The sequence below is a fragment of the Odocoileus virginianus genome, chromosome 5 (genome assembly GCF_023699985.2).
Source record: "Odocoileus virginianus isolate 20LAN1187 ecotype Illinois chromosome 5, Ovbor_1.2, whole genome shotgun sequence".
Taxonomy (NCBI): domain Eukaryota; kingdom Metazoa; phylum Chordata; class Mammalia; order Artiodactyla; family Cervidae; genus Odocoileus; species Odocoileus virginianus.
In genome coordinates, this window is record NC_069678.1 from 7308027 (window position 1) to 7332394 (window position 24368).

At 47.9% G+C, this 24368-nt stretch overlaps 2 protein-coding genes across 2 annotated transcripts; one reads left to right on the forward strand and one right to left on the reverse strand.

The window, feature by feature from the left end:
- Window positions 1–10458: 10458 nt before the first annotated feature.
- Window positions 10459–17568, forward strand: CA14 (carbonic anhydrase 14). The gene is made up of 11 exons (XM_020911813.2): window positions 10459–11382; window positions 13475–13495; window positions 14429–14608; window positions 15261–15403; window positions 15619–15714; window positions 15909–15975; window positions 16157–16314; window positions 16419–16536; window positions 16749–16769; window positions 16891–16975; window positions 17095–17568. Exons 1-11 carry the CDS (start codon window positions 11328–11330, stop codon window positions 17156–17158), a joined length of 1008 nt encoding a protein of 335 aa, XP_020767472.2. The 5' UTR covers window positions 10459–11327; the 3' UTR covers window positions 17159–17568.
- Window positions 17569–17878: 310 nt separating this feature from the next.
- On the reverse strand, window positions 17879–21724 carry APH1A (aph-1 homolog A, gamma-secretase subunit). Its single transcript, XM_020911885.2, has 7 exons — window positions 21405–21724; window positions 20444–20614; window positions 20199–20272; window positions 19841–19963; window positions 19559–19686; window positions 19028–19151; window positions 17879–18682 (listed from the first exon to the last, which is right to left on the reverse strand). The coding sequence occupies exons 1-7, from the start codon at window positions 21515–21517 to the stop codon at window positions 18618–18620; spliced, it is 798 nt and encodes a 265-aa protein (XP_020767544.1). The 5' UTR covers window positions 21518–21724; the 3' UTR covers window positions 17879–18617.
- Window positions 21725–24368: the final 2644 nt, after the last annotated feature.

A 24368-nucleotide genomic window follows, 5' to 3' on the forward strand; every position in this document is an offset into this window, starting at 1 on the left:
TATGTGGGAGTCTGAGCATTCTTTGCTGTTACCTTTCTTTGGTATTGGAATGAAAACATCTTTTCCAGTCCTGTGGCTACTGCTGAGTTTTCTAAAGTTGCTGGCATATTGAGTGCAGCACTTTCACAGCATCATCTTTTACGATTTGAAATAGCTTAACTGGAACTCCATCACCTCCACTAGCTTTGTTCATAGTGATGCTTCCTAAGACCCACTTTACAGGATGTCTAGCTCTAGGTGAGTGATCACACCATAGTGATTATCTGGGTCGTGAGATATTTTTTGTACAGTTCTTCTGTGTATTCTTGCCACCTCTTCTTAATATCTTCTGCTTCTGTTAGGTCCATACCATTTCTGTCCTTTATTGAGCCCATCTTTGCATGAACGTTTCCCTTGGTATCTCTAATTTTCTTGAAGAGATCTCTAGTCTTTCCCATTCTATTGTTTTCCTCTATTTCTTTGTACTGATCACTGAGGAAGGCTTTCTTATCTCTCCTTGCTATTCTTTGGAACTCTGCATTCAAATGGGTATATCTTTCCTTTTCTCCTTTCCTTTTCACTTCTCTTCTTTTCATAGCTATTTGCAAGGCCTCCTCAGACAGCCATTTTGCTTTTTTGCATTATTTTTTTCTTGGGGATGGTCTTGATCTTTGCCTCTTGTACAATGTCACAAACCTCCATCCATAGTTCTCCACGCATGCTGTCTATCAGATCTAATCCCTTGAATCTATTTCTCACTTCTACTCTATAATCGTAAGGGATTTGATTTAGGTCATATCTGAATGGTCCAGTGGTTTTCATTACTTTCTTCAATTTAAGTCTGAATTTGGCAATGAGGAGTTCATGATCTGAGCCACAGTCTGCTCTCAGATTTCTTTTTGATTACTGTATAGAGCTTCTCCATCTTTGGCTGCAAAGAATAAAATCAATCTGATTTTGGTGTTGACCATCTGGTGATGTTCATGTGTAGAGTCTTCTCTTGTGTTGTTGGAAGAAGGTGTTTGCTATGACCAGTGCATTCTCTTGGCAAAACTCTATTAGCATTTGTCCTGCTTCATTCTGTACTCCAAAGCCAAATTTGCCTGTTACTCCAGGTATTCCTTGACTTCCTACTTTTGTATTCCACTCCCCTATAAGGAAAAGGACATCTTTTTTGGGTGTTAGTTCTAGAAAGTCTTGTAGGTCTTCATAGAACCATTCAACTTCAGCTTCTTCAGCATTACTGGTTGGGGCATAGACTTGGATTACCGTGATATTGAATGGTTTGCCTTGGAAACAAACAGAGATCATTCTGTTGTTTTTGAGATTGCATCCAAGTACTGCATTTCAGACTCTTGTTGACTATGATGGCTACTCCATTTCTTTGAAGGGATTCTTGCCCAGAGTAGTAGATATAATGGTCATCTGAGTTAAATTCACACATTCCAGTCCATTTTAGTTTGTTGATTCCTAAAATGTCAATGTTCACTCCATCCTCTGTTTGACCACTTCCAATTTGTCTTGATTCATGGACCTAACATTCCGGTTCCTATATAATATTGCTCTTTACTGCATTGGATCTTGCTTCCATCACAAGTCACATCCACAACTGGGTGTTGTTTTTGCTTTGGCTCCATCTCTTCATTCTTTCTGGAGTTATTTCTCCACTGATCTCCAGTAGCATATTGGGCACCTACCAACCTGGGGCGTTCTTCTTTCGGTGTCCCATCTTTTTGCGTTTTCACACTGTTTATGGGGTTCTCAAGGCAAGAATACTGAAGTGGTTTGCCATTCCCTTCTCTAGTGGACCACATGTTGCCATAACTCTCCACCATGACCCATCCGTCTTTGGTGGCCCTACATGGCATGGCTAATAGTTTCATTGAATTAGACAAGGCTGTGGTCCATGTGATCAGATTGGTTAGTTTTCTGCGATTTTGGTTTTCAGTCTGTCTGCCCTCTGATGGATAAGGATAAGAGGCTTATGGAAGCTTCCTGATGGGAGAGACTGAGGGGGATACTGGGTCTTGGTCTGATGGGCAGGGCCATGCTCAGTAAATCTTTAATCCAATTTTTGATTGATGGGTGGAGCTGTGTTCTCTCCCTGCTATTTACCTGGGGCCAAACTATGGTGGAGGTAATGAAGATAATGGCGACCTCCCTCAAAAGATCCCAAGCATGTACGCTACGCTCAGTGCCCCCAGCCCTGCATCAGGCCACCGCCAACCCACGCCTCCACGGGAGACTCCTGGACACCCACAGGCAAGTCTGGGTCAGTCTCTTGTGGGGTCACTGCTTCTTTCTCCTGGGTCCTGGTTCTCACAAGTTTCTGTTTGTGCCTTCCAAGAGTCTATTTCCCAGTCCTCTGTAAACTCTGGCAGCTCTGTGGTGGGTTAATGGTGACCTCCTCCAAGAGGCCTCATGCCATACCCAGGTCTGCTGCACCCAGAGCCCCTGTCCCTGCGGCAGCCCACTGCTGACCCATACCCCCTCAGGAGACACCCAAACACAGGTCTGTCTCAGTCTCTGTGGGGTCCCTGTATTTAGTCAAGAACAATAAACACATATGTCCGCTCAAAAACCTGTAGTTGAATGGTTTTACCTGCAGTTGCTGAAAACTAAAATCAACCCACAGATTCTTCAACTAGTAAATGGATAAGCCAACTGTGAACATCTATATAATGGAAAAACTCAGCAGTAAAATGAAGCAAACTTCTAATATGCAACAACATGAATGAATGCTGAGTGAAAGAAGCCAGTGTCAAAAGGCTATATGCTGCATTATTTAACCCGTAAGACAATCTGGGAAAGGCAAACGTATAAGGTCAGAAATAGATCAGGTATTATGTCAGGGACAGGGTGATGTCTTGATTATGATGGCGCCTACACTTCTTTATGTATTGGTCAAAACTCATAGGACTCTACACTAAAAAGGATGAATTTTACTGTACATAAGTTATACCTCCAGAAACCTGACTTTAACAAAAGGAATGAGTGTGAAATTTTCATAATATTTTTTAAACTATACACCCTCTTTTGACTTTACTTCTAGAAAACAGTTGAACAAATATGTATATATGAACAAGAATATTCTGATTGAAGTATTGTTTGTCACAGGTAAAAATTGAAAAAAAAGCTACCAGTCCAAAGCCACAGGATTGTTTAAACAGGTTTCTAATATACAATACTATGCAGTTAAAATTTCTGACAGAGATAGACACTTACTGATACACAAAAATGTTTACCAAATAGTGTCAAGGAAAAAGGTTATAATTATGTATATAGTTGGTCCTATTTTTGTAAAAAAAATATTTATACACACAAAATATGTGCATTTAGTTATAGCTTCATAGAAAAAATTTGTAAGATAGCAGAATGGTAACAGTGTTATCTCTAATTGGGAGAATTTTGAGTGATGTTATTTTTCTTTTTTGCTATTTTGAATCTTCTCTTTTCCTTAAAATAATCAGGTATTATTTTTTAAAATAACATTTAAGAGGAAAAGAGACAAGACATTGCTAAGATCTGATATTCTCTACCATTCTGGAACCAACTCCAACATTTCCTTTTCTTTTTTTTTTTTTTGTTTGTTTGTTTTTCCCTTTTCATTTTTTAAAAAAGGAGTAAACAGTCAATTCTTCCCCATGTGTATGGATTTGTAACCAACCTGTGACAATGCTATTTAAATAAAACACATGAAACAATAAGCATGTTTGATAGTAGAAAATGAGGGAAAAGGGGAGAATTAATAACTGCATTTCACGTTTGCAGATATTGTCCAGAAATGACTTGAAGCTTTTAAAAAAAAAGGTTTGTTGATTTTGTATTTCCTCCTCAAAGCAATGCCTACCCACCAGCCTGCAAGGAATAGGCAGAAGCAGCCAGAGTAAAAAATGTCACCAGTTTTAAAAATTTTTGGTTTTGTTTTTAAAGTCTCAATGCATTTTGAGCAGTGAGCCTGTCAGAGCCTGATTCTTTGTCCTAGTAATATTTCTATATGACCCCAGTCAAGTCATTTTACCCTTCAAGATTCATGCTTTTTTTAAAAAAAAAGTGTAGATATTTAGAAGCAAATAAAATGTCAGTGAAAGCACAGACTTTTCTTTGCTTTAAGGTTTCAAAGAAAACCAAATCATTTGTCACCATTTGATCTGAGAACAGACTAATTATCTGGGGGATGATTAAGCCAGTAGTAGGGGTGTCCCAGTAGCTCAGAGGTAAAGAGTTTGCCTGCAATGCAGGAGATGCAGGAGCCAAGGGTTCAATCCCTAGGTCTGGAAGATCCCCTGGAGGAGGGCATGGCAACGCACTCCAGTATTCTTGCATGGAGAATCCCATAGAGGAACCTGGCAGGCTACATACAGTCCATAGGGTCACAAAGAGTCGGACACAACTGAAGCGATTGAACACAGCACTAAGCCAGTAATAAGCTACCTGTGGTCACAAGATCTCATTTTGCTATATTATTCTCTGATTCCCATTCCTACAGCAATTTGGACATAACAATTCTTTAAAAATCATAGAAAAAAAAATCTTTAACTAGAATCTTCTCACTACTGAAGGGAAGCAGCATAAATGTTAGTGTCTTTTGTGTGAGTTGTCACACACAACCTTCATTCGAATTAGATGAATGGTAGAGAATAAAAAGAAAAGGGAAAAGTCAGGCAGAATGAGGAGGCCACCAGAGCAGCTGGAACAAATTAATATAATTTCCAGCGTGGCACTAGTGGTAAAGAACCCGCCTGCCAGTGCAGGAGACATAGGATACCTGGGTTTAATCCCTGGAGGAGGAAATGGTAACCCACTCCAGTATTCTTGCCTGGAGAATCCCATGGACAGAGGAGACTGGCGGGCTACAGTCCAGTTCAGTTCAGTTCAGTTCAGTCACTCAGTCATGTTTGACTCTTTGTGACCCCATGGACTGCAGCACACCAGGCTTCCCTGTCCGTCACCAACTCCTGAAGCTTGCTCAAACTCATGTCCATCAAGTCACTGATACCATCCAACTATCTTGTCCTCTGTCGTCCCCTTTTCTTACCTTCAATCTTTCCCAGCATCAGGGTCTTTTCTAATGAATCAGTTTTTCACATCAGGTGGCCCAAGTATTGAAGTTTCAGCTTTAGCATCACTCTTTCCAATGAATATTCAGGACTAATTTCCTTTAGGATTGACTTGCTTGATCTTCTTGCAATCCAAGGGACTCTCAAGAGTCTTCTCCAACACTAATTACCCAACACTTCAATTCTCTGGCGCTCAGCTTTCTTTATAGTCCAACTCTCACATCCATACATGACTACTGGAAAAACCATCACTTGGACTGGATGGATCTTTGTTGGCAAAGTAATGTCTGTTTCTTAATATGCTGCCTAGATTGGTAATAGCTTCTCTTCCAAGGAGCAAGCGTCTTTTCAATTTCATGGCTGCAATCACCATCTGCAGTGATTTTGGAGCCCAAGAAAATAAAGTCTCTCACTGTTTCCATTGTTTCCCTATCTATTTGCCATAAAGAGATGGAATCAGATGCCATGATCTTAGTTTTCTGAATGTTGAACTTTAAGCCAACTTTTTCACTCTCCTCTTTCACTTTCACCATGAGGCTCTTTAGTTCTTCACTTTCTGCTATAAGGGCGGTGTCATCTGCACATCTGAAGTTATTGATATTTCTCCCTGCAATCTTGATTCCAGCTTGTGCTTCATCTGGCCCAGCGTTTCTCATCATGTACTCTGCATGTAAGTTAAATAAGCAGGGTGACAATATACAGCCTTGATGTACTCCTTTCCCAATTTGGAACCAGTCTGTTGTTCAATGTCCAGTTCTAGCTGTTGTTTCCTGACCTGCATGCAGCTTTCTTAAGAGTCAGGTCAAGTGGTCTGGTATTCCCATCTCTTTCAGAACTTTCAGTTTATTGTGATCCACACAGTCAAAAGCTTTGGCATAGTAAATAAAGCAGAAATAGATGTTTTTCTGGAACTCTTTTGCTTTTTTGATGATCCAGCAGATGTTGGCAATTTGATCTCTGGTTCCTCTGCCTTTTCTAAATCCAGTTTGAACATCTGGAAGTTCACGGTTCACGTACTGTTGAAGCCTGACTTGGAGAATTTTAAGCATTACTTTGCTAGCGTGTGAGATGAGTGCAATTGTGTGGGAGTCTGAGTATTCTTTGGCATTGCTTTTCTTTGGGATTGGAATGAAAACACCTTTTCCAGTCCTGTGGCCACTGCTGAGTTTCCCAAATTTGCTGGTATATTGAATGCAACACTTTAACAGCATCATCTTTTAGGATTTGAAGTAGCTCAACTGGAAATCCATCACCTCCACTACAGTCCATGGTGTCGCAAAAGTCGGGCATGACTGAATGACTTAGCATGCATGCATCATGATATCCTTCCTTGAAGGGAAGGCAGCTTCTTAAATATATTAAGGAAAACCCTGCTTCGACACAGCATATTCTTTGGTGTCACTCTTAGAGACAATGAAGCATGAGTCTGCCTGCTGTGGAGTGGCATTATATATATATGTGTATATATATATAGTTCTTATATATAACTATAGGCCCAGGCTATGCAACCATCACAAGACTGTTGACATCAGGTAAAGAAAATTTCACACTACTAATTGCCCATTCCCCTTGGTTCCCATAACACTTTGTTTCACCACTATTTAGAACTTCTCATGGTTGTATTCTGGTAATTGGGTAAGGTATCTTCATCCCCTAAAGAGACTGTGAAATTCTTGAGGGCCAGGATTGTGACTTATTAATTTTTTATTTCTAGAGTCTTCCCTGTTGCCTAGCACGTAGAAGTACTCAATATATGTTTGTAAAGTAGTGACGGTATTGTTGCTTACCTCTGCAAAAGTGACTGCAAAGAACAATTCTAGTTGGCTAGAATCTATACAGAGAATGGCAAACTCCTGGGAATTCCCTGGTGGTCTGGTGGTTAGGACTCAGTGCTTTCACTGCCATGGCCCGGTTTCAATCCCTGTCCAGAGAACTAAGATCTTGCAAGCCACATGGTGCAGCCAAAACAAACAAACAAAAAGGCAAGCTGTTTATCACCTCTGCTCCTTCAGTGAACACAGAGCATTGATTCTCAAGTGTGGACCCTCAGACCAGTACCATCTAACAGGCCCCCAGGCGACCTGTTAGAAATGTAAGTCTCTGGGCCACTCACCTTCTGAGGACCCACACTCTGCCTATGGAATGTGCCCTCTACTTTACTATGCCTCACTTTATTTTTATTTTATTTATTTATTTTTTTATGCCTCACTTTAGTATGGCTTGCTCTTGAATTCTTTCCTGTGCCGATCCAAGGACCCTCACTTGACAGCCTGTCCCCAGGAATTTGACTAAGACCTGGGACATGACCATCCTCTTGCCCCATTTTCCTGCAACCTCTTTACAAAGTATATTAATAAATCTACTTCTTGTGTGTGTGTGCATGCTCAGTCATCTCCAACTCTTGGCAACCCCATGGACTACAGTCCACCAGGCTCCTATGTCCATGGAATTTTCCAGGCAAGAATACTGGAGTGGGTTGCCATTTTCTTCTCTGGGGGATCATTCCGATCCAGGGATCAAACCTGTAGCTCTTGCGACTCCTGCATTGGTAGGTGGATTCTTTACCACTAGTGCTACCTGAGAACTAAATTGACCTCTTACCTATCAAAAAAATGCAAATCTCTGGACATACCGCAGACCTACAGAATCAGAAACCTTGGGGGCAGAGGCCCAGAAATTGGTATTTTAACAAGCTTTCCAAGTGATTCTGATGCACAGTGATGTTTGAGAACCCAAAGGGGAAAGTTCAATGGTGCCTAAGTCCTTATCCTGGTTTAGCTTAGCAACTATATACCTAGCCAAGGGAGAATCCATAAATACCTCAAAACTCAGTCTTTAAAGGGTATAAAAAGGGAGCTGAAATGATGATTGAGGACCCTTCTAGCCTAAAATTCTGAGAAAAGGCAGAAAGTAAATAAATGTTCCAATGACCAGATGCATTTATTCAATCAGCAAATATTTATGTACCAGGCAGTGCTCTGAGCATGGAATCAGTGTATGACACAAATTTACTCCTTTTTAATTAAAATTTTAATTTTTAATTAAAATTGTTCAGACCACAACCTTGGAACTATCTTCTGTCTGTAAGATTCTTATACTGCATCTGCCATGCAATGTGAACTGGAAAACCGAGAAATGACCCAGAAGAGTTCTGGCCACCTTCTCCCCTAAATTACTTTGACTTAAATTCTTGAAAGCTTCTGTGTTTGTTTAAGAGCCTTCAGTACCAGTGTGTTAGAAGACAAGAGAGTGATAATAAATGTGAGTATCAAAATAGACTATCTCTGGATCTGTGTTACTTACGTCACAAAGTTCCTTGCTCTTTTAGGAAACTGAATCCATCTAATTCTGTCTCCTCATCGATTCTCTCTTCTAGGCAGTGAGTCACCAGCTGGACTGTTTGAGTAGGTTCCCTGTGTTGACCATCCTCTTTCCTTCTGATCTGGCCTCCCTCCCTCCCTGACTTTCATTCTCCCCACCACACAAACTCAGAGCACTTAGTGGGTTTTTGTAAGGTGTTTTAGACTATTTAGAATATTTAGTCAGTTTAAATATCCTTTTAAAAAAAGGACCTTTAAAAAAGAAAAAAGGACCTTTTAAGAAAAACCAAACCAGAAGTCACCACGCTGGGATACCATTGATTCTCTGCCCAGCTCACATTTCACTGCATTTGGAAGGACAGGAGATGGCGCCAGAAAGCCATTTTGGTTTCCAGTGGGGTTTTCACCAAGCTCATAGTGGGCAAAGGGCTAGAGAGGGAGACGTAGGAATTGAAACAAAACCGCCAGAGTTTGAGTAGCAACTAAGGTGGGGGGAGGTGAGGTGGGAAGAGTTTTTTGTTTGTTTTTTTTAACATATAATGGTCGTCTTGACACTACTCCGACTCAGCCATGTGACAAAAGAAATATCCACAGTAAAGTCAAAGATAAAAAATAAAGACAATGCCAATAAAAATTTTAAAAATAAATAAATACAGGCAACCCCCTGGAGTTTGCCGCCTTTCCCCTCTTTCTTACATACCAGGGCCTTTGTCCATTGGGGAAACACAAGGGCCAGGAGGGGCTGCTCACTCCCAAGTGGGAAGGCGCTGATTTGAGGCTAAGACACCTCTGTGAAACGGTATCCACTTGTATAGGCAAAATCCCAAAGCCCACCAGCAGTGAAACACTTCCGAGAAGGAATCGCTTGCAAAACATTTTGAACTAGAACTTTAAAAGTTTAAAAAATTCATAGACAACCAGGAGGTGGCGCCTGACAAGACACTTGATCTATCTTGGGAGGCTGCATCGCAGCCCCGACACTCCAGGGAACTTTGTCCTGGCAGAGGTCATTCTGTCCAGGCCTCTTCTTTCCTACCTTGCAAAAGAGGTCTCTGCTTGCTTTCTTTTTTCTGTTCCTCTGTGTTAAAGGTCCTGACTCCCAGGAAGTCTCATTTACACTTTAAGCCTTTTCTTCTTCTTAGATGGGATGAGAGGGGTTTGGGGGGAACCTCAAAACATACAATTTTTCTGGAAGGGAAAAATAATTTGAAGGGTGATGAAAGAATTAAAAAGGATATGGCATCTGCAAAATGGCTTTGCTTTGCAGATCAATCACAGTGGACAGAAAAGCACCCAGGCTCCTGTTTCAGCAGGGACTGATGATGTAGCATATGCATTATTTCTGTTCACTGGGCTTTTATCCGGCCCCCTTATTTAGCTTCTGCTCCCTTTGTTTTGACTAGTTATTGTTATGGGGCAGGAGCAAGGAGGGCAGAGGGAGCTCACATGGGTGCCTCATCCAGGCTGAGATTCTGGCTGAGATTCTGGCTGAAAGGCCAGTGCCTGGCCTGAGGTTATCTGTGGGTCTCACCATCCATAATGAGGGATTTAGAATGTACATTCCAATCAGGATTTCCAGTCCCATGGGGGAACAAGCACCAGCCTGCATTCCTGAGATTCAACGGCCTCTCTGCTCCACTTGCCCAGCTCTCTGGTGGCAGGTCTCACTCAGTCCCCAAAGTCCTGCCCCAGCCTTCGGTTGGGCGGGTGGGAAGACCCTGGGCCCCCTCCCACTCCAATGTGATCACATGGTCTCTCTCTGCTCCCTCCACTCTCGGAGCCTGGAGTCCACCTTTTTTTTTTTTTTTTTTTTGGTGGTAGTGATTGTTTCTAAGGTCTCCCCGCCTCTCCTCCTGCCCTGGCCACCGTGCCCAGGGTCTGTGTCCTCTTCGGTGACAAAAGCCGCCCTAGATCTGGGCTCCCTGGGGAGGGAGGTGGCTGGGTCTGGCAGTTGCAGCCGCTGTCTCTTCATGGTGCTGCTGCAGCCCCTCCCCCGCTGGGCACACAAATGGGCTTTATCCAGCAAACAAAACCACCCCCCACCCAGGCCACAAAGGCACGTGGACCCAGCCTCACCGTGGGAAGGGGGTGGTGACAGGCGCAGGAGAAAGAGCGCTCCAAACGAGCTCTCCTCTCCCGCCTCACTTCTCTTCCTCACTCTCCACAACCAAGGTTTCAGTCCTTGACTTCCTACCCTCCAGCTGCACCCTGAGTCCCCCAACTCCCTTTAACTCCGCACTCTTCCTATTCCAGGGCACCTCACATTCTGCAGGGGTTTGGGCACGGGTCCTCCCGCTATCTGCCCCACACCCAGGGAGTGGCCCCTCAGAGGAGAAGCCAAAGTCCCTTGGAGGAGGACTGGATGGGACCCCAAAGGATCGGACCCCCAAACCCTCCGTTTCTGCTCCTGCCCGTTCCCAGGGACACCTTTCTCCACAGTGTCTGTGTGGATAGCAGAGGAAGGAAGAGCTCACCCCGGCTGGGTTCCTGAGCCAGGGCCAGGGCTCCTGTTTTCACAGACGCGCGCTCTACTCAGAGCAGGGCCATCCTGCATGCTTAATCGGCTATTTAAGGAGCTGTTCGCCAGCAACCCAGGCAGCCCCCCCCTCCCCACGTACACCCGTCCAGAGCCACCTTAAAAGCAGGAGGCAATTGGAAGTAGCTGGCCAGCAAGTGAAGACTGCAAAGAGGTAAAAAGAGAGAGGGCAGAGAGAGAAGCAGCGAGAGATTTATCCTGGGACCAGAAACTCACGGTACCCCCACTGAAAACCAAATCCCCTGGAAGCCCGCAGAGACACAAAGACAGCAAGAGAGAAAGACAAATACATTCAACTCCAGGAAACTCCTGTCCTCCCCCCCAATCCCCCCCCCCTCTCTCTCTCTCTCTCTCTCTCTCTCCCCCCTCTCTCCCTGCCCTAGTCCTCTAGTCCCCAGACCCCCAGTACCTCAAACTCCTTCCGGGCACACCATGTTGTTCTTCACCCTCCTGCTAGAGGTGATTTGGATCCTGACTGCCAACGGGGGTAGGTACATCTGGGTGTCTATGTGTCTGTCTCTGCTGATGTACACATGTTGCCTTGCATGTTTAATGGAGGAGGAGTGTAAAAGGAAGTCTGGGGGCTAGACTAATAGGCTCAGGCTCAGGGATGGAGGGAAAGAGAGAAGACTCGGGAGGAGACCACTGTCCTTCTTTGCCCTTTGCTTTTCCAGCCTTGTTGTGGGTGGGGATGGGGGCAGACTAGCCCGGGGCAGGATATGTACACACGCCTCCCGCAGAATCGATTTGCAGCTACAAACTCTCTTCCGAGCTCTTTCTCCACTGCCCTAGTCCCAGGCTACCCTCCTGGCCTTCTTTATTTACAAACTCATCCAATTAGGGAGCCAAAGGAGCCTGGAGTGAAAGGATAGAGGACTCACGGAGCGGGTGGTCAGGGGAATATTCCTACAGCTCCTGGCAAACTCAGACCTCAGCCCTGACTACGAACCTCATGGCCTTTCTAGGCGCGTGTGTGCTAAGTCACTTTAGTCGGGTCTGACTCTTTGCGACCCCATGGACTGTAGCCCACCAGGCTCCTCTGTCCATGGGATTCCCCAGGCAAGAGTACTGGTCTCCGTTCCATGAGGCGACCGATTTCCTGGTTTTTCCTGAAAGCAGTAGCAATAATAGTCCATATTGTTAGTCCCTTTACAATTTACAAAGGACTTTCAGGAGCTCCCAGGAGAGGAGGAGGGACTCTTGGGGGAATGGCTGAGGTGTTCCAGGAATGTCCCCGGACCCTTACCGCTCATTTCTGTGATCCCTGTGTCTAGTGCAGCATCCAGCACACAGCAGATGTGGAATTAAGATGTGTTGGAAGAACAGGGTTGGGAGGTGTCTAAAGGGCAGAAGGAAAATGCAAAGAAGATGACTGGGCGGAGGGGCACCTAGTCAAGGAGAGCTACGAATTCTACCTGTGGAGAAAGGAAAAAAAAAATCAGGAAAGGGGAGGAAGAGATGCAAGACCAGTGTGTGAGAATTTGGCGGGAGGGAAAGGGCAAGGCTGTTAGCCTGCCCAGAACCAGGGAGTTTGAGTTGTCGAGGTGTCCCACTGAGATGGTGAGTGCAAGGCTGCCTCCAGCCGTCCCCTGGGTTGCTTTTCAGAATTGTGTGAACTGAGGGATGAGCCAGTCGAAGAGCCCAGTGATGAGATCAAGGATATCTTAGCAGTCTAAGGGATTTATTTAAGGGAATAAGAGAGCGGAGGTTGCAGGGGGCAGAGGGTGGAGATTTAGAATTTTTCTCCAAAGTTTCTAGCAATTTGAAAAATGCAGAGACAACCTGCAGGAAGGCCTCCTTTTCCCCTTGAAGCAGTTTGGCCCTGGGTGAGGCCTGGACGAGCAGACCCCAGACCTTCCATCCAGAAGACAGGACTGCATGTGACCTGGCATGTGACCCAGCTGGCAGCTCTCATTTCCACACACAATGCTTTACTTTCATCCTGTCCCCGCCAGCCTGCCTGCCTGTGCCTACCCATCACCCTCCACGTAGAGTAGACCCTGCCCGACTCCCACCTCTCCTTGTCATCTGCGAACCTAGGGAGCAGAGGTTCCCGGTGATGGGGAAAGCTTGCTTTAGAGTTCCTGGGACAAGAAGGAGAAACGTAAATGTTCATTTACAGCTCAGTGCCTGGGTTTGTACAAAGCTTCAAAGCAAAGGAATCATCGCCTGCTCCTCTCAGCAACATGGCCCCCAACTCTGAACTTCCTGCCCCTCCCCTTGCTACAGTCCCCTTCCTCCAAACCCTCTGCCTACACCCTCACCTCAGCCCAAGTGTTAGACTGGCTTGGCACAGGCTAGAGAAAAGTGAGGGTTGGGCATTTTGCACACTTGGATCCAGGTTAATTTTAGTCTCCTGGCTTTATCACTTTTCAATTCTCCTCCCCCTTTACTCAGCCAGCACAAGCACAGCCTGGCTGGAGATTTTAAATAGACCCCCGACCTTTCCACTGCGGTGTCCAATTTCAGGGCTTCCTTTGGGAAGTGCTGGAAGGAGGGAGGAGAAAGGGAGGGGGGGAGTGGAGGAGCTCCTTGCCTCAGGCTGTGCTGGCTGTAACTCGAGTTACTCTGCCTTGCAGGTCAACACTGGACGTATGAGGGTGAGAGCAGAACCCCAGGCCTACGACACCCCTTCCTCACTGGGACCTCTTCACCTGGCGGGAAGACTTAACGCCACGTGGGTGGGGAGGTTTCCTTTAGCTTTTCATCCTAGCTCCTCCCTTCCCCAACTCCCCATGCCCCAGCTTTCGCCGGAGATTGATTCTTAGACCCTGTTCTAAGCATCAAATTCCACACCCCCTGATTCAGCAGAAAAGCCAGTTATGTCCTCAATCAATCTCTGTGGGAGTGAGGGAGCTGGAGTGGAGAGGGAAGCGGGTGGGGGAAGATGCCATGAGCTTAGCTGCCAGTTCTCCTCCTTGCTCTTTCTATCCCGATCACTCCTACCCCCACCTGAATCTGGAACTGGGACAGAACCTGAGGTCAGGGGTGAGGGAGAGGCCAGCAGGACAGTGTGTGACCCTGGCAGAGGTCTTTTCAACTTAACCAAGTCCCTAAGTCAATGCAAGTTCCAGTGTGAAAGCAAGGAGTCAATGATGGGAAGTCAGCAGGTCTGAATCTTAAGGCCACTTGATAGGGGTTCCCCAGAGACCCTACCTCTCTAGAATAATTTTCCCAGTTTTCCTTCTGCTACTCAAATCCACCTCTGGCTCTGTGGACTTTCTACCCGTCTCCTCTTCCTCTCATTAGCTTTCGTATCCTTCAACAAGAGAAGCAGTAAGTAAAGGCAACTGCTCCCCATTCATCAGGAGAGCAGGGGAATCATCACTGCCCCTGCACAGGCGATGGGAAGGAACTGCCGCAGCGAGTCCAGCAGGGACTCCCCCCTCACCCAGCCCCGCATAACTGAGGGCTTCATATGGGGTGGAGGGAAGTGCATGTCTGCCTCCAAGTAGGTAAACAGCTTGGTGGAGGGTTGCTGAAGGGTGGTTGGGGCTGGAGGGTAAGACAAATGCCTGTGATAACCCCACCAGGTCCACATGGTCAGGAACACTGGCCCGCCTCTTTCCCTGAGTGTGGAAGCAACGCCCAGTCCCCCATCAATATCCAGACAGACAGTGTGACTTTTGACCCTGACTTGCTACCTCTGCAGCCCCGTGGATATGAACAGCCTGGCACTGAGCCTTTGAACCTGCACAATAATGGCCACACAGGTAAAAAGACCGGGCCTCCAAGGAGATGTAAGCTTCAATTCCAATCTTAGGAGTCAGAGGTGAAGAAGCATTCTCCTAACTTCTAAAGTCTCAGCTGGTTTTATCTATAAATTTGGAGACAAGAGAATGGGGATGAGGCTCCTGTAGCCAAAGGTGGTTGAGGGGTGGGTGAGCATCACAGTACTGCCTTGATCTTCACTAAAGAGGCAGTGGCTGGGACTTTCAGCCAGTGGTCCAGTGGTTAAGACTCCAGGCTCCCACTGCAAGGGGCACAGGTTCAATCCCTAGTTGGGGGACTAAGATCCCACATGCCAATGCCCCACGGTGCCACCAAAAAAAAAGAAAAGCAGTGTCCTGTGGGAAGAACAGAGGATGATATGGTTGAATGGCATCACTGACTCCATGGACAAGTACTTGAGCAAACTCCAGGAGATAGTGAAGGACAGGGAAGCCTGGAGTGCTGCAGTCCACAGGGTCTCAAAGAGTTGGACACGACTGAGCGACTGAACAACATGGGAAGAACTGGGTGCTGTGCAGAGAGACAGAAAAGGCTGGCCAAGTTTCCCAAGAAGTGATGGCAACTGGGGGGGAGGGTAGGAATGCATCCACATTACTCCACCAACCTTAACTACTTGCTCTCTTTCCCTCACAGTACAACTCTCTCTGCCCTCTACCCTTTATCTGGAAGGACTTCCCCGAAAATATGTAGCTGCCCAGCTCCACCTGCACTGGGGTCAGAAAGGAACCCCCTGGGGGTCGGAGCACCTGGTCAACGGCAAAGCCACAGCTGCAGAGGTACCAGGAGCAAGGCTGGGATTAGGACGTAGTGGTAGGCACTACCAGGGATCTGGAAACTGGAGCAGTCACACTTGGGGTGAAAGGGCAAGCTCTGTGGGGCAGATTTATGCATGCGAGAGGTGGTGGTGGTGGCGCGGCAGCTAGGATCAAAGCCTTTGGGACTGGATAGTGGAGAAGCATCAAGTGATTCAATTCCCTGTCCTCTCCCTTAGCTCCACATCGTACATTATGATTCTGAGTCCTACGAAAGCCTGAGTGAGGCTGCTCAGAGGCCTCAGGGCCTGGCTGTCTTGGGCATCCTCATTGAGGTCAGTGGCCCCCAATCCCTCCGAGGCCCCCCTCCACTCCCTCTGCATCCCTCAGTCCTATTCTGTCCATGTCTGCTGCTGGTCATCCTCCCAAGACAAGTCAGCAACACATTTAGACCGTGTATCCTACACACAAATGTCTGACTTCCAACATGGACTCATCCTGAACACTCGCCCCCTTCTTCCCCATCCAGGTGGGTGAGACTAAGAATCCAGCTTATGAACACATTCTGAGTCACTTGCATGAAATCAAGCACAAAGGTGAGCCCTAAAAATCTATCTTAAGACAAAGTCACATTAGACTTCAGGGAAATTTCTCAAAGCCTGAGAGGCCTGGGATGAGGAAGTGAGTTAGGGACCAAGGGGTTTGCTTCTAGCAGCCCTGTCTAGGTAAGCGAGGGAGCAGTGAGAGGGAGATGAGCCCGAGTCTGTCCCTGCCCAGATCAGAAGACCTCTGTGCCTCCCTTCAATGTGAGAGGGCTGCTCCCGCCGCTGCTGGCGCAGTACTTCCGTTACAACGGTTCGCTCACCACTCCGCCCTGCTACCAGAGTGTTCTCTGGACGGTCTTCCATCGAAGGGCCCAGATTTCCATGGAACAGGTGAGCAGTGGAGAGGTGAAGCAGCAGAATTGTAACCTCAAACCCTTCCCCACTCCCCAAAGCAAGGGCTGTTCGTCCCTGAACCCCATGCTTCCGCTTCTCAGCTGGAAAAGCTTCGGGAGACGTTGTTCTCCACGGAGGAGCCCTCTGAGCCCCTGGCACAGAACTACCGAGCCCCCCAGCCTCTCAACCAGCGGATGGTCTTTGCTTCTTTCATCCAAGGTGACTGTACAGGGCTTGGAAAAGGGGACAGGAAACTGGGGGACTCAATGGCAGGAACTAGGATGCCTCTAGGAAGGAAAAGAAGGCTAATGGGGAAGGGATTCCCAGGCCTTGCTTGGACTGGGACCCACCATGCCTCTAAGGCTGGCGCAGGGCAGCTTCTAGCTGGGTGGGGATCTGGTCTCGCTGACCCAGGTTTTCTTCCCTTGCAGTGGGACCCTCGTATACCACAGGTAAGACAGTCTTTCCCAGGTATCGAGGTGTGGGGTACAGGGTATGGTGCTCCTCAGCAAGTTAGGGAAAGGCTCACCATCTATGTCAGTCCGAGGCAGACACCCTCCATCTCTCTCCCAGGTGAAATGCTGAGTTTGGGAGTAGGAATCCTGGTTGGCTGTCTCTGCCTTCTGCTGGCTGTTTATTTCATCGCTAGAAAGATCCGGTGAGGTCCTACTCTCCATCCTTCCAGTCCTTTTTGTCCCGAAAAGCATGCTCCTAGTCCACCTCTAATCTGTTTCACATCGGACACTAGGCATTTCCACGAACCATTCTCCCTTCCAGGAGGAAGAGACTAAGAAACCGGAAAAGTGTGGTCTTCACCTCAGCACGAGCCACCGAGGCATAGACTCCTGGACACTTCAGATGCCTTCCACTTGCTCGGCTGTCAGGGTGCTTGTCAAGTGAGGTGCTGGGATTGGCCAGGAAATACTGTAGGAGTAGGCCAACCCCTTTTTCCTCCAGACAGTCCCTACACAGAAGTATGGACAGGCTCTCATTCAAGGATGACCAACAGAACCTTCCGCCTCTTAGAACATGGAGATCAGGACAGCCCTATGGTGACAATGCAGAGGGTCAACTGTGTATAGTTGTCGGGGGATGTGGCCCACAGTCCCCCGTCCCTTTATCTTTATAGCCGTGTCCCTAGATATAGCTGTAAGATCTCCCCTTAGGAAAAAGGGTTGCTGCTGTTTATTTGGGGTTGTTTTTTTTTTTTTTTGCTCAATATATTTGGAAATTAAAGCTGCTGACCCCACATCTGGCTTTACTTCTGGAGCTCTTGAGAATGGGAGTGTTTCTTAATGCCTCAGATGGCAGAGGTGGGCAAACAGAAGCATGGGTGAGTAACTCCTTTTACTCCAATCCTGGAGGAGGGGAGATCCACTTCTGGAAGATGCTTAACCCAGAGTTTCTGACATGAGTTCAGACTCCCTGCCCTTGCATCGAAGCTATCCTTGGAGGGAACCAGAAATTGCCAGGTTAGAAAGGCAGTTGGAAAAGAGCCATGAGAGGGCAGAAAACTCATGAACACCTTATCCCCTCCTTTTAAAGCCAAGTTCCCCCACAATTATAAAGTCCTTTTTATTAGTCAAAATCACAAACACCTCGATTAAAAGGATGGGATACACCACCCTCAGCAGAAAATGATACAGTTTATAGAAAACCTCCCCGCCCCCCACACACCCCAATTAAAAACTAGAAAAAAATCTGCCCTCCTTCCCTGTGATGTCATGGTAGGCTGACTCCTCCAGGAGCACTGCAACTCTGGAGAGGGCCAGCTCCCCACAGCACCCTCCACTTCACCTTGGGGAGAGGAGGGATGCTGGTGGTCAAGGAGGTTAAAACATTAGTTCCAGTAATACCAGTTCCCAAACATGCACTTCCTTCCTTTCCCCCAAAGCCTGGGACCAAGGGGAAAGCTGGACAGGTATAAGCCCAGTCATAAGGAGCAAGTTGAGGAGGGAAAATACAGTCCAAGGAGGTTAGGAGAAGAATTCCAACATACCTCCTCCCTCCCCCCAACTCAAAAAAAAAAAAAAAAAAAAGGCAATTTGGGGTCTTTATCACACCAAAAATAGTTCCCCTCAGACCTGAGAAAAAGACCAAGATGTCCAGTCTGGGGAGGGGGTACTGGGAAACTCAGAGCTCGTCTACCCTTGAACCTCCATTGACTTCATCTCCACGACAATGGCTAAACTAGGTCCCTTTTCTTGGCCACCTGCACTGTCCAGAACTGGAGATGGAGAAATACAGGGCGAGGAGATCAGGAGGGCACCCCAGGCCCAGGGGTCCCCCCCAAGGTTCCCTCAGTCCTCGGGTGGGATGCGCAGGGCAGAATACACCATCACCCGACTGTCCTCCTGCCGTCGGCCTGCAGAGGGGAAGGGGGATGAGTCTTGGGCAGGGTGAGGGCAGAGCACTGACACATGGGGCGTCCTGGACAACAAGGGGAAGGGGGGTCCCCAGATGGTGGGGACAAGTGCAGACTCAAACCCACCAGTCACTGACTGGCTGCACCCAGACTGCTCCTGGTAAAGCCTAGAGACTAAAGGTCACACACGAGAGGACAAAGCAAGACCCTGAAGGTGGTGGAACAGACCGACGAGGAGACAGAGAATGCTGGGCAATGGACCCGGGCTGGGGCTGGGCTCAGTCATGGGCAGTGGGCAGGCAGGTGGGATCTGTCAGGCGATCGGTCCAGGTAGTCAGTCCTTACACGAGAGACTGCGCTGGATACTTCGGAAGGACCCTCCAGCTGTGATGAAGGCCCAGAGCCCCATGGAAACAGTGACTGCATAGATGGGCAGCAGGCTGGCCTCATACCAGGGGTTCAGGAATGTCTGGTGATGAGGGAAGAGTAGAAAAGAAGTTAGATTCTCCCTCTAATCCCTATATTCCCATTGTGCCTTTGACCCAAACTTCCCCAGAAATCTCCCTCAAATCCCTCAGTCCTTCAGAGCACCAGTAAGTATCTTGTGATTTTCAGCTCCCCCAAAGGTTTCTGCTATTCCTGCTCACCTCAGGCCATCTGCATTATGGTTTGATTAATCCATTCAAACTCCTCCCCAGGGAATCCCCAGAGCAGGATATACAATTGATGCTGAGATGAGAGACGTCTCAAGACTCACCTTTCTGCCTCCTCTCATGACAGATTTTTAAACGTTAAGAAGTGAGGATGTATTTCCCCTCCATCCCACTCACCATTAAGTTCTTTTCTCTCTAACTCAGGCCCCTGTCCCCAACTCACCAGTCCCGATGTCAGTAGGTGACTCCCAACCACCAGGCCCAAAGCCCAGTACCGTCTCCTCTCACAGGCATCAAAGAACACAACTCCCCAAAAGGTATGGAGCAGGATAATGGCTGCTGTCAGAAAGGCTGCAGGGGGGGAGATGGGGATGAGATACATCCCTCGTCTTCTCCCAGCCTCCTGAGATGCTGAGCCAAAGAAGTCTCCCAGGGAGGGCCAGTAAATCAGGTCAGGGCTTAGGGACGGACGGGGCAGGAAGGCAAGAAAGAAAGTGGACTTTACCTGAAGTCAAGAAGTAATAGGGTGAGTCTCCGTGGATCCCAACCACACCTGGCCCAAGTGCATCAGCCAAAATATTGATAACAGAGAAGACACCACTGATGATACCGAAGGAAAGACCAGAAACTGGGGGGAGGGAGGGTCTCATCAATGTCAGAGATCACTATAGCCTGACTGCCAGTGATCCCTCCCCATTCCCAGGCACAATTCCCCCCCACCTTCTCTCCCTCCAGGCAACCTATCCTTGGAAGTCAGGTGTGAAGAAAAACAAGAAGCCACTTAGGACACGTGGATGTTTAGAGGCTTCCCTGGGAGAGACGAGTGTCCAACTCCCTCCTCCAGTCCCTCTCCCTTGGCTCACCATAGGCCATCTGGCGGATGGAGATGGGTGATCTTCCGTCCTCACTCAGCGATGCTAACCCTTCATCTGCCTTCCTGGGGTGTGGTGGGGTGGGTGGGACAGGGGAAACATGAGGGAGGGCAGGAATCTCCTTTCCCTCTAACGTCTTCCCTTAGTGCTTCCTCGTCCAAACCACCACCCAGGGCTGCCCCATTTATAGTTCAGTCCTCTGCCCTTCTCCCCTCCAGACCATCCCATCTTCTTACTTAAGCAGCTTGTAGTAGGCAAAGCGGAACACCTCCTGTAGAAGGACGGAGACTGCAGCACCAAATATCAGAAGGCCATACTGGAGCCGGGCATCTGACCGATCAGTCACATGGACCAAGATGAACCAGACCACAGAGGCCAGGAGCAGGGAGACCAGCCAGAAGAATGCCCTGAGGAAAGACAAGGGCAATCAGACAAGCCAGAGTAGAAGACATCCTGAGAAATCAAAGAGAGAAACCAATCAAGGCTGCAGCATAAAAAGCGGAAGTTAGACTTCTGGATGGCCAGGGAGACGGGGAGGAGGTAGGATAAGTGTTTCCACCAAGGGAGTTTGTAGGGATCTGAATGCAGGGGAAGGCTTAGAAATCTGATTAAAGGGTCTGCAGAGCTATGAAAGCCAGAGTATAAGGAGCACAAGAGGGCGATGTATCCATTCCTGGATACTTCCGTAGGGACGAGTGAGGTCAGCACAGCCCCTTCACTAGTCTTGGCCCTGGGCCTCCTCTGACGTCGCCGGGAGGAGTACAGGAGGAATCTGTGCGATCCTTGCAAGGCGGAAACCAACTGAGGGAAAGGACAAATCACTCAGATCCCTGACTCGACCCTTCCCAATCTTCGCCTCCAACTTGTCTCCCCCTACTCAGGCTTCCCTTGGAGCGTCCCAGGTGGCTCAGTGGTAAAGAACCCGCCTGCTAATGCAGCAGACTCAGGAGACGCGGTTTCCATCCCTGGGTAGGGACGATTTCCTGAAGTAGTATCTTCAGTACGGCAACCCACTCCAGTATTCTCGCCTGGAAAATCTCATGGACAGAAGAGCCTAGCGGGCTACAGTCCTTAGGGTCGCAGAAGAATCGGACACCACTGAGCAGGGGCAAGACTCAGGCTCGCCCCAGGTCCTCAAGCTCCTTTCGGATCTCACTCTTCGGCGTCCTTCCGCGTCTCCCCAACCCCCTAACTCACCCGGCGACCAAGATAATGACGCGAAGCGGGTCTCCAGCCACAGTGATCAAGAAAAGCGCAAAGGCCGGGCCAAAAGCGACGAAAGTGCATCCAAAAAACACTGCGGCCCCCATGGCTGGGCAGCTGGGGGCGGGGTGGAGACCCGGCCAAGAGAGGGGAAGGGGAGGAGCACGCCAGCTAGGGTGTCCGCGTGGGGTGGCGACGCGACCCCGTGAGGGGCGCGGTGCAATGTCACCCCCGGACCCCCGGGAAAGGCGGGGATACCGAAACCCCAGACACAAGTCCGCGCGACTTCCTCTACGGAAGCCGAGGAGGGAACAAACCCCTTTGCAGCCTCATGGCCACCTCCCATCTAATCCCCACCCCCTGGAGGCCAATGGAGGGAGACTCCGTGGGGGCGGAGCTGCGGAGTGGGGCGTGGCTTCACGACCTGCTGGGAGTTGTAGTCCAGCTTTCCTTGCCCTGGACCTCGGACTTGGGAGTGGCTCGGGCCGGTTAAAGCAGTGGGCTGGGCCCGGGCCCAGGTTCCTTGGTTCGGTTCGGTTCGGCCCTGGTCGCTGTTTCCTTTCGTTATTTTATGGGGCAGGGTGGTAGCAATCCTACGTTTTCTTGAAGAGCTGCAGAGGGGGAAGATCCTGTTAGAAACTAAAGAACAAATACAAAGAAATCACAGGATAGAGAGTGCCGGAAGATAGGGACGGGTATTGTTCTTACTTGAATGAGAGGAAATGAGCTGGAGATACTGCCTAAGAAATGAAGGTTACACTTAAAAGTAGGTGCTCTTTGAACAGGCTAGTGTAGGAAACACACAATACAGTGTCGCTAATGAAGCTTTCATCTATAATGACAAGCGAATAAGAAGTAAAAGAGCCTGGATAGCAATGTTAGGTAGGCTGGAGAGGATTTTGAGTTGGAATTGGAAGTTAAAGCTCTTTGTAAAAAGCAATTATAGCTATGGAGTTGAAGGAAAACTATCCCCCTCCCCCCTCACCACCGAAGTTACTCAGTTCCTTTTATGTCATACTTCCTTTATTTATTTTCTGAAAATGAACATCAGTGTTGTCTTTTCTTCAGACTGGGGGAAGGGAAGGCACAAGGGATGCATTTTAGAAAGAAAGTTAAAGTGTTAGAGGACACTGTAACTTCATTTGGATGGGGGTAAGATTAGTCCTTGGAGAAGGAAATGGCAACCCACTCCAGTATTCTTTTTTTTTCTTTTTCACTCCAGTGTTCTTGCCTGGAGAATCCCAGGGACAGGGGAGCCTGGTGGGCTGCCGTCTATGGGGTCGCACAGAGTCGGACATGACTGAAGTGACTTAGCAGCAGCAGGGTTAGTCCTTGGGAGAAGGCAATGGCACCCCACTCCAGTACCCTTGCCTGGAGAATCCCGTGGACGGAGGAGCCTGGTAGGCTGCAGTCCATGGGGTCTCTAAGAGTCGGACACTACTGAGCGACTTCACTTTCACTTTTCACTTTCATGTATTGGAGAAGGAAATGGCACCCCACTCCAGTGTTCTTGCCTGGAGAATCCCGTGGACGGAGGAGCCTGGTAGGCTGCAGTCCATGGGGTCTCTAAGAGTCGGACACTACTGAGCGACTTCACTTTCACTTTTCACTTTCATGCATTGGAGAAGGAAATGGCACCCCACTCCAGTGTTCTTGCCTGGAGAATCCCAGGGACGGAGGAGCCTGGTGGGCTGCCGTCTATGGGGTCACACAGAGTTGGACACAACTGAAGCGACTTAGCAGCAGCAGCAGGGTTAGTCCTTAGGGAGGATGTTTTGGCAAAAGAGTGCCAGGATGGGAAGGTGAGGGAAACTGGAATATCGCTTTTGAGAAAGTTATCAAAGTACCCCCAAAACACTATAAAAATTGTTCAAAGAGAACCAGCCTTCCTTTCCTTCTGGAAATGATTTATGGCAGTGCATAGATGTATACCCATATAAGAGTTTTACATTTTTTCTGGAAAATTCTGGAAAGGAGTTGAAGGGGTAGATTATATAGATTTATATGAGAACAAATGATGCAAATCTGCCCCCAATAAGGTTGAGAGGATGGGAGCATCCTGATCGGTGCTCAAGACTCTATATTGTCTTGCTTCTGAGATAGCAATCCAGAAGAGGTGGGGATAAGACATCATCTCTCCTCTGAGCTCTTATCACAGCATCTTCTGACTTAGGAACAGGCACCAAACCTATCTTGTTCATAGTGTTTCCACAGACACTTGCATGGTGCCTGGCTCATAGTAGATGTTGAATAGATGTTTATTAACTCCCTTTTAAAAAAAACAAACAATTCTTTTCTTATTTCCTTGCCTCTGAACCCTAAATTGCCTATCAGACTAGGCCTAGCACACTGTGCCCAGCAATATGTCACTAAATGTTTCTACACTGGATGGAATGAAAATGGGAACTATAAAAGCAAAGAGGATAAGATGAACTCCACCCCTGTAGGCTAGGAGGAAGCGAACACACCAAAGGACTGAAAGGGGAGCAAAGGTGTAGCATATACCGCAGGGAAAGAGTACCTGCTTCCTCCCTTCTCCCATCCTGTGTGCAGAAACTTGAGAAAGAAGTGAGTTGAGGTCAGTACTTAGCAGAGAGGAAGGAACTAGTCTTGACTGAAAAGTTGTTTTGTTTTGTTTTAATGAGAATCAATGCAGCAGGTGCTTATAGTCGGATGGTGATGTTGATACTGCTCCCATACATGGTAGTCTGAGATAAGCAGAGGGAGGGGACTGTTCTCACTCTAGAAAAAAATGCTTATCCCTTCCTCAGAATATTTTGACTGTGAAGAAAGAGACTGTGATGAAGCCTCAGGGAGAAGGGCAGTTGAGAGGATAGTCAGTTAGGGACAGTGAGAGGGAGAGGGAGCTTTTTGTGAGGACTGGGAAGAAGGAAGGAAAGTAGGGGAGAGGGGAAACTTCACGGTAAGCTGGGTTTTTTGTTGTTGTTTGGTTTGGTT

What these genes read in the sequence shown, in the direction of transcription:
- CA14 (XM_020911813.2), top strand. Translation starts at nt 11,328, where the DNA reads ATGTTGTTCTTCACCCTCCTGCTAGAGGTGATTTGGATCCTGACTGCC. An exon ending in GATCCTGACTGCCAACGGGG is followed by an intron (nt 11,383 to 13,474) that starts GTAGGTACATCT and finishes TCTGCCTTGCAG; the next exon opens with GTCAACACTGGACGTATGAG. An exon ending in GGGACCCTCGTATACCACAG is followed by an intron (nt 16,770 to 16,890) that starts GTAAGACAGTCT and finishes TCTCTCTCCCAG; the next exon opens with GTGAAATGCTGAGTTTGGGA.
- APH1A (XM_020911885.2), bottom strand. Translation starts at nt 21,517, where the DNA reads ATGGGGGCCGCAGTGTTTTTTGGATGCACTTTCGTCGCTTTTGGCCCG. An exon ending in ACCTACTGACATCGGGACTG is followed by an intron (nt 19,152 to 19,558) that starts GTGAGTTGGGGA and finishes CCTCATCACCAG; the next exon opens with ACATTCCTGAACCCCTGGTA. An exon ending in TATCCAGCGCAGTCTCTCGT is followed by an intron (nt 18,683 to 19,027) that starts GTAAGGACTGAC and finishes TCCCCTCTGCAG; the next exon opens with GCCGACGGCAGGAGGACAGT.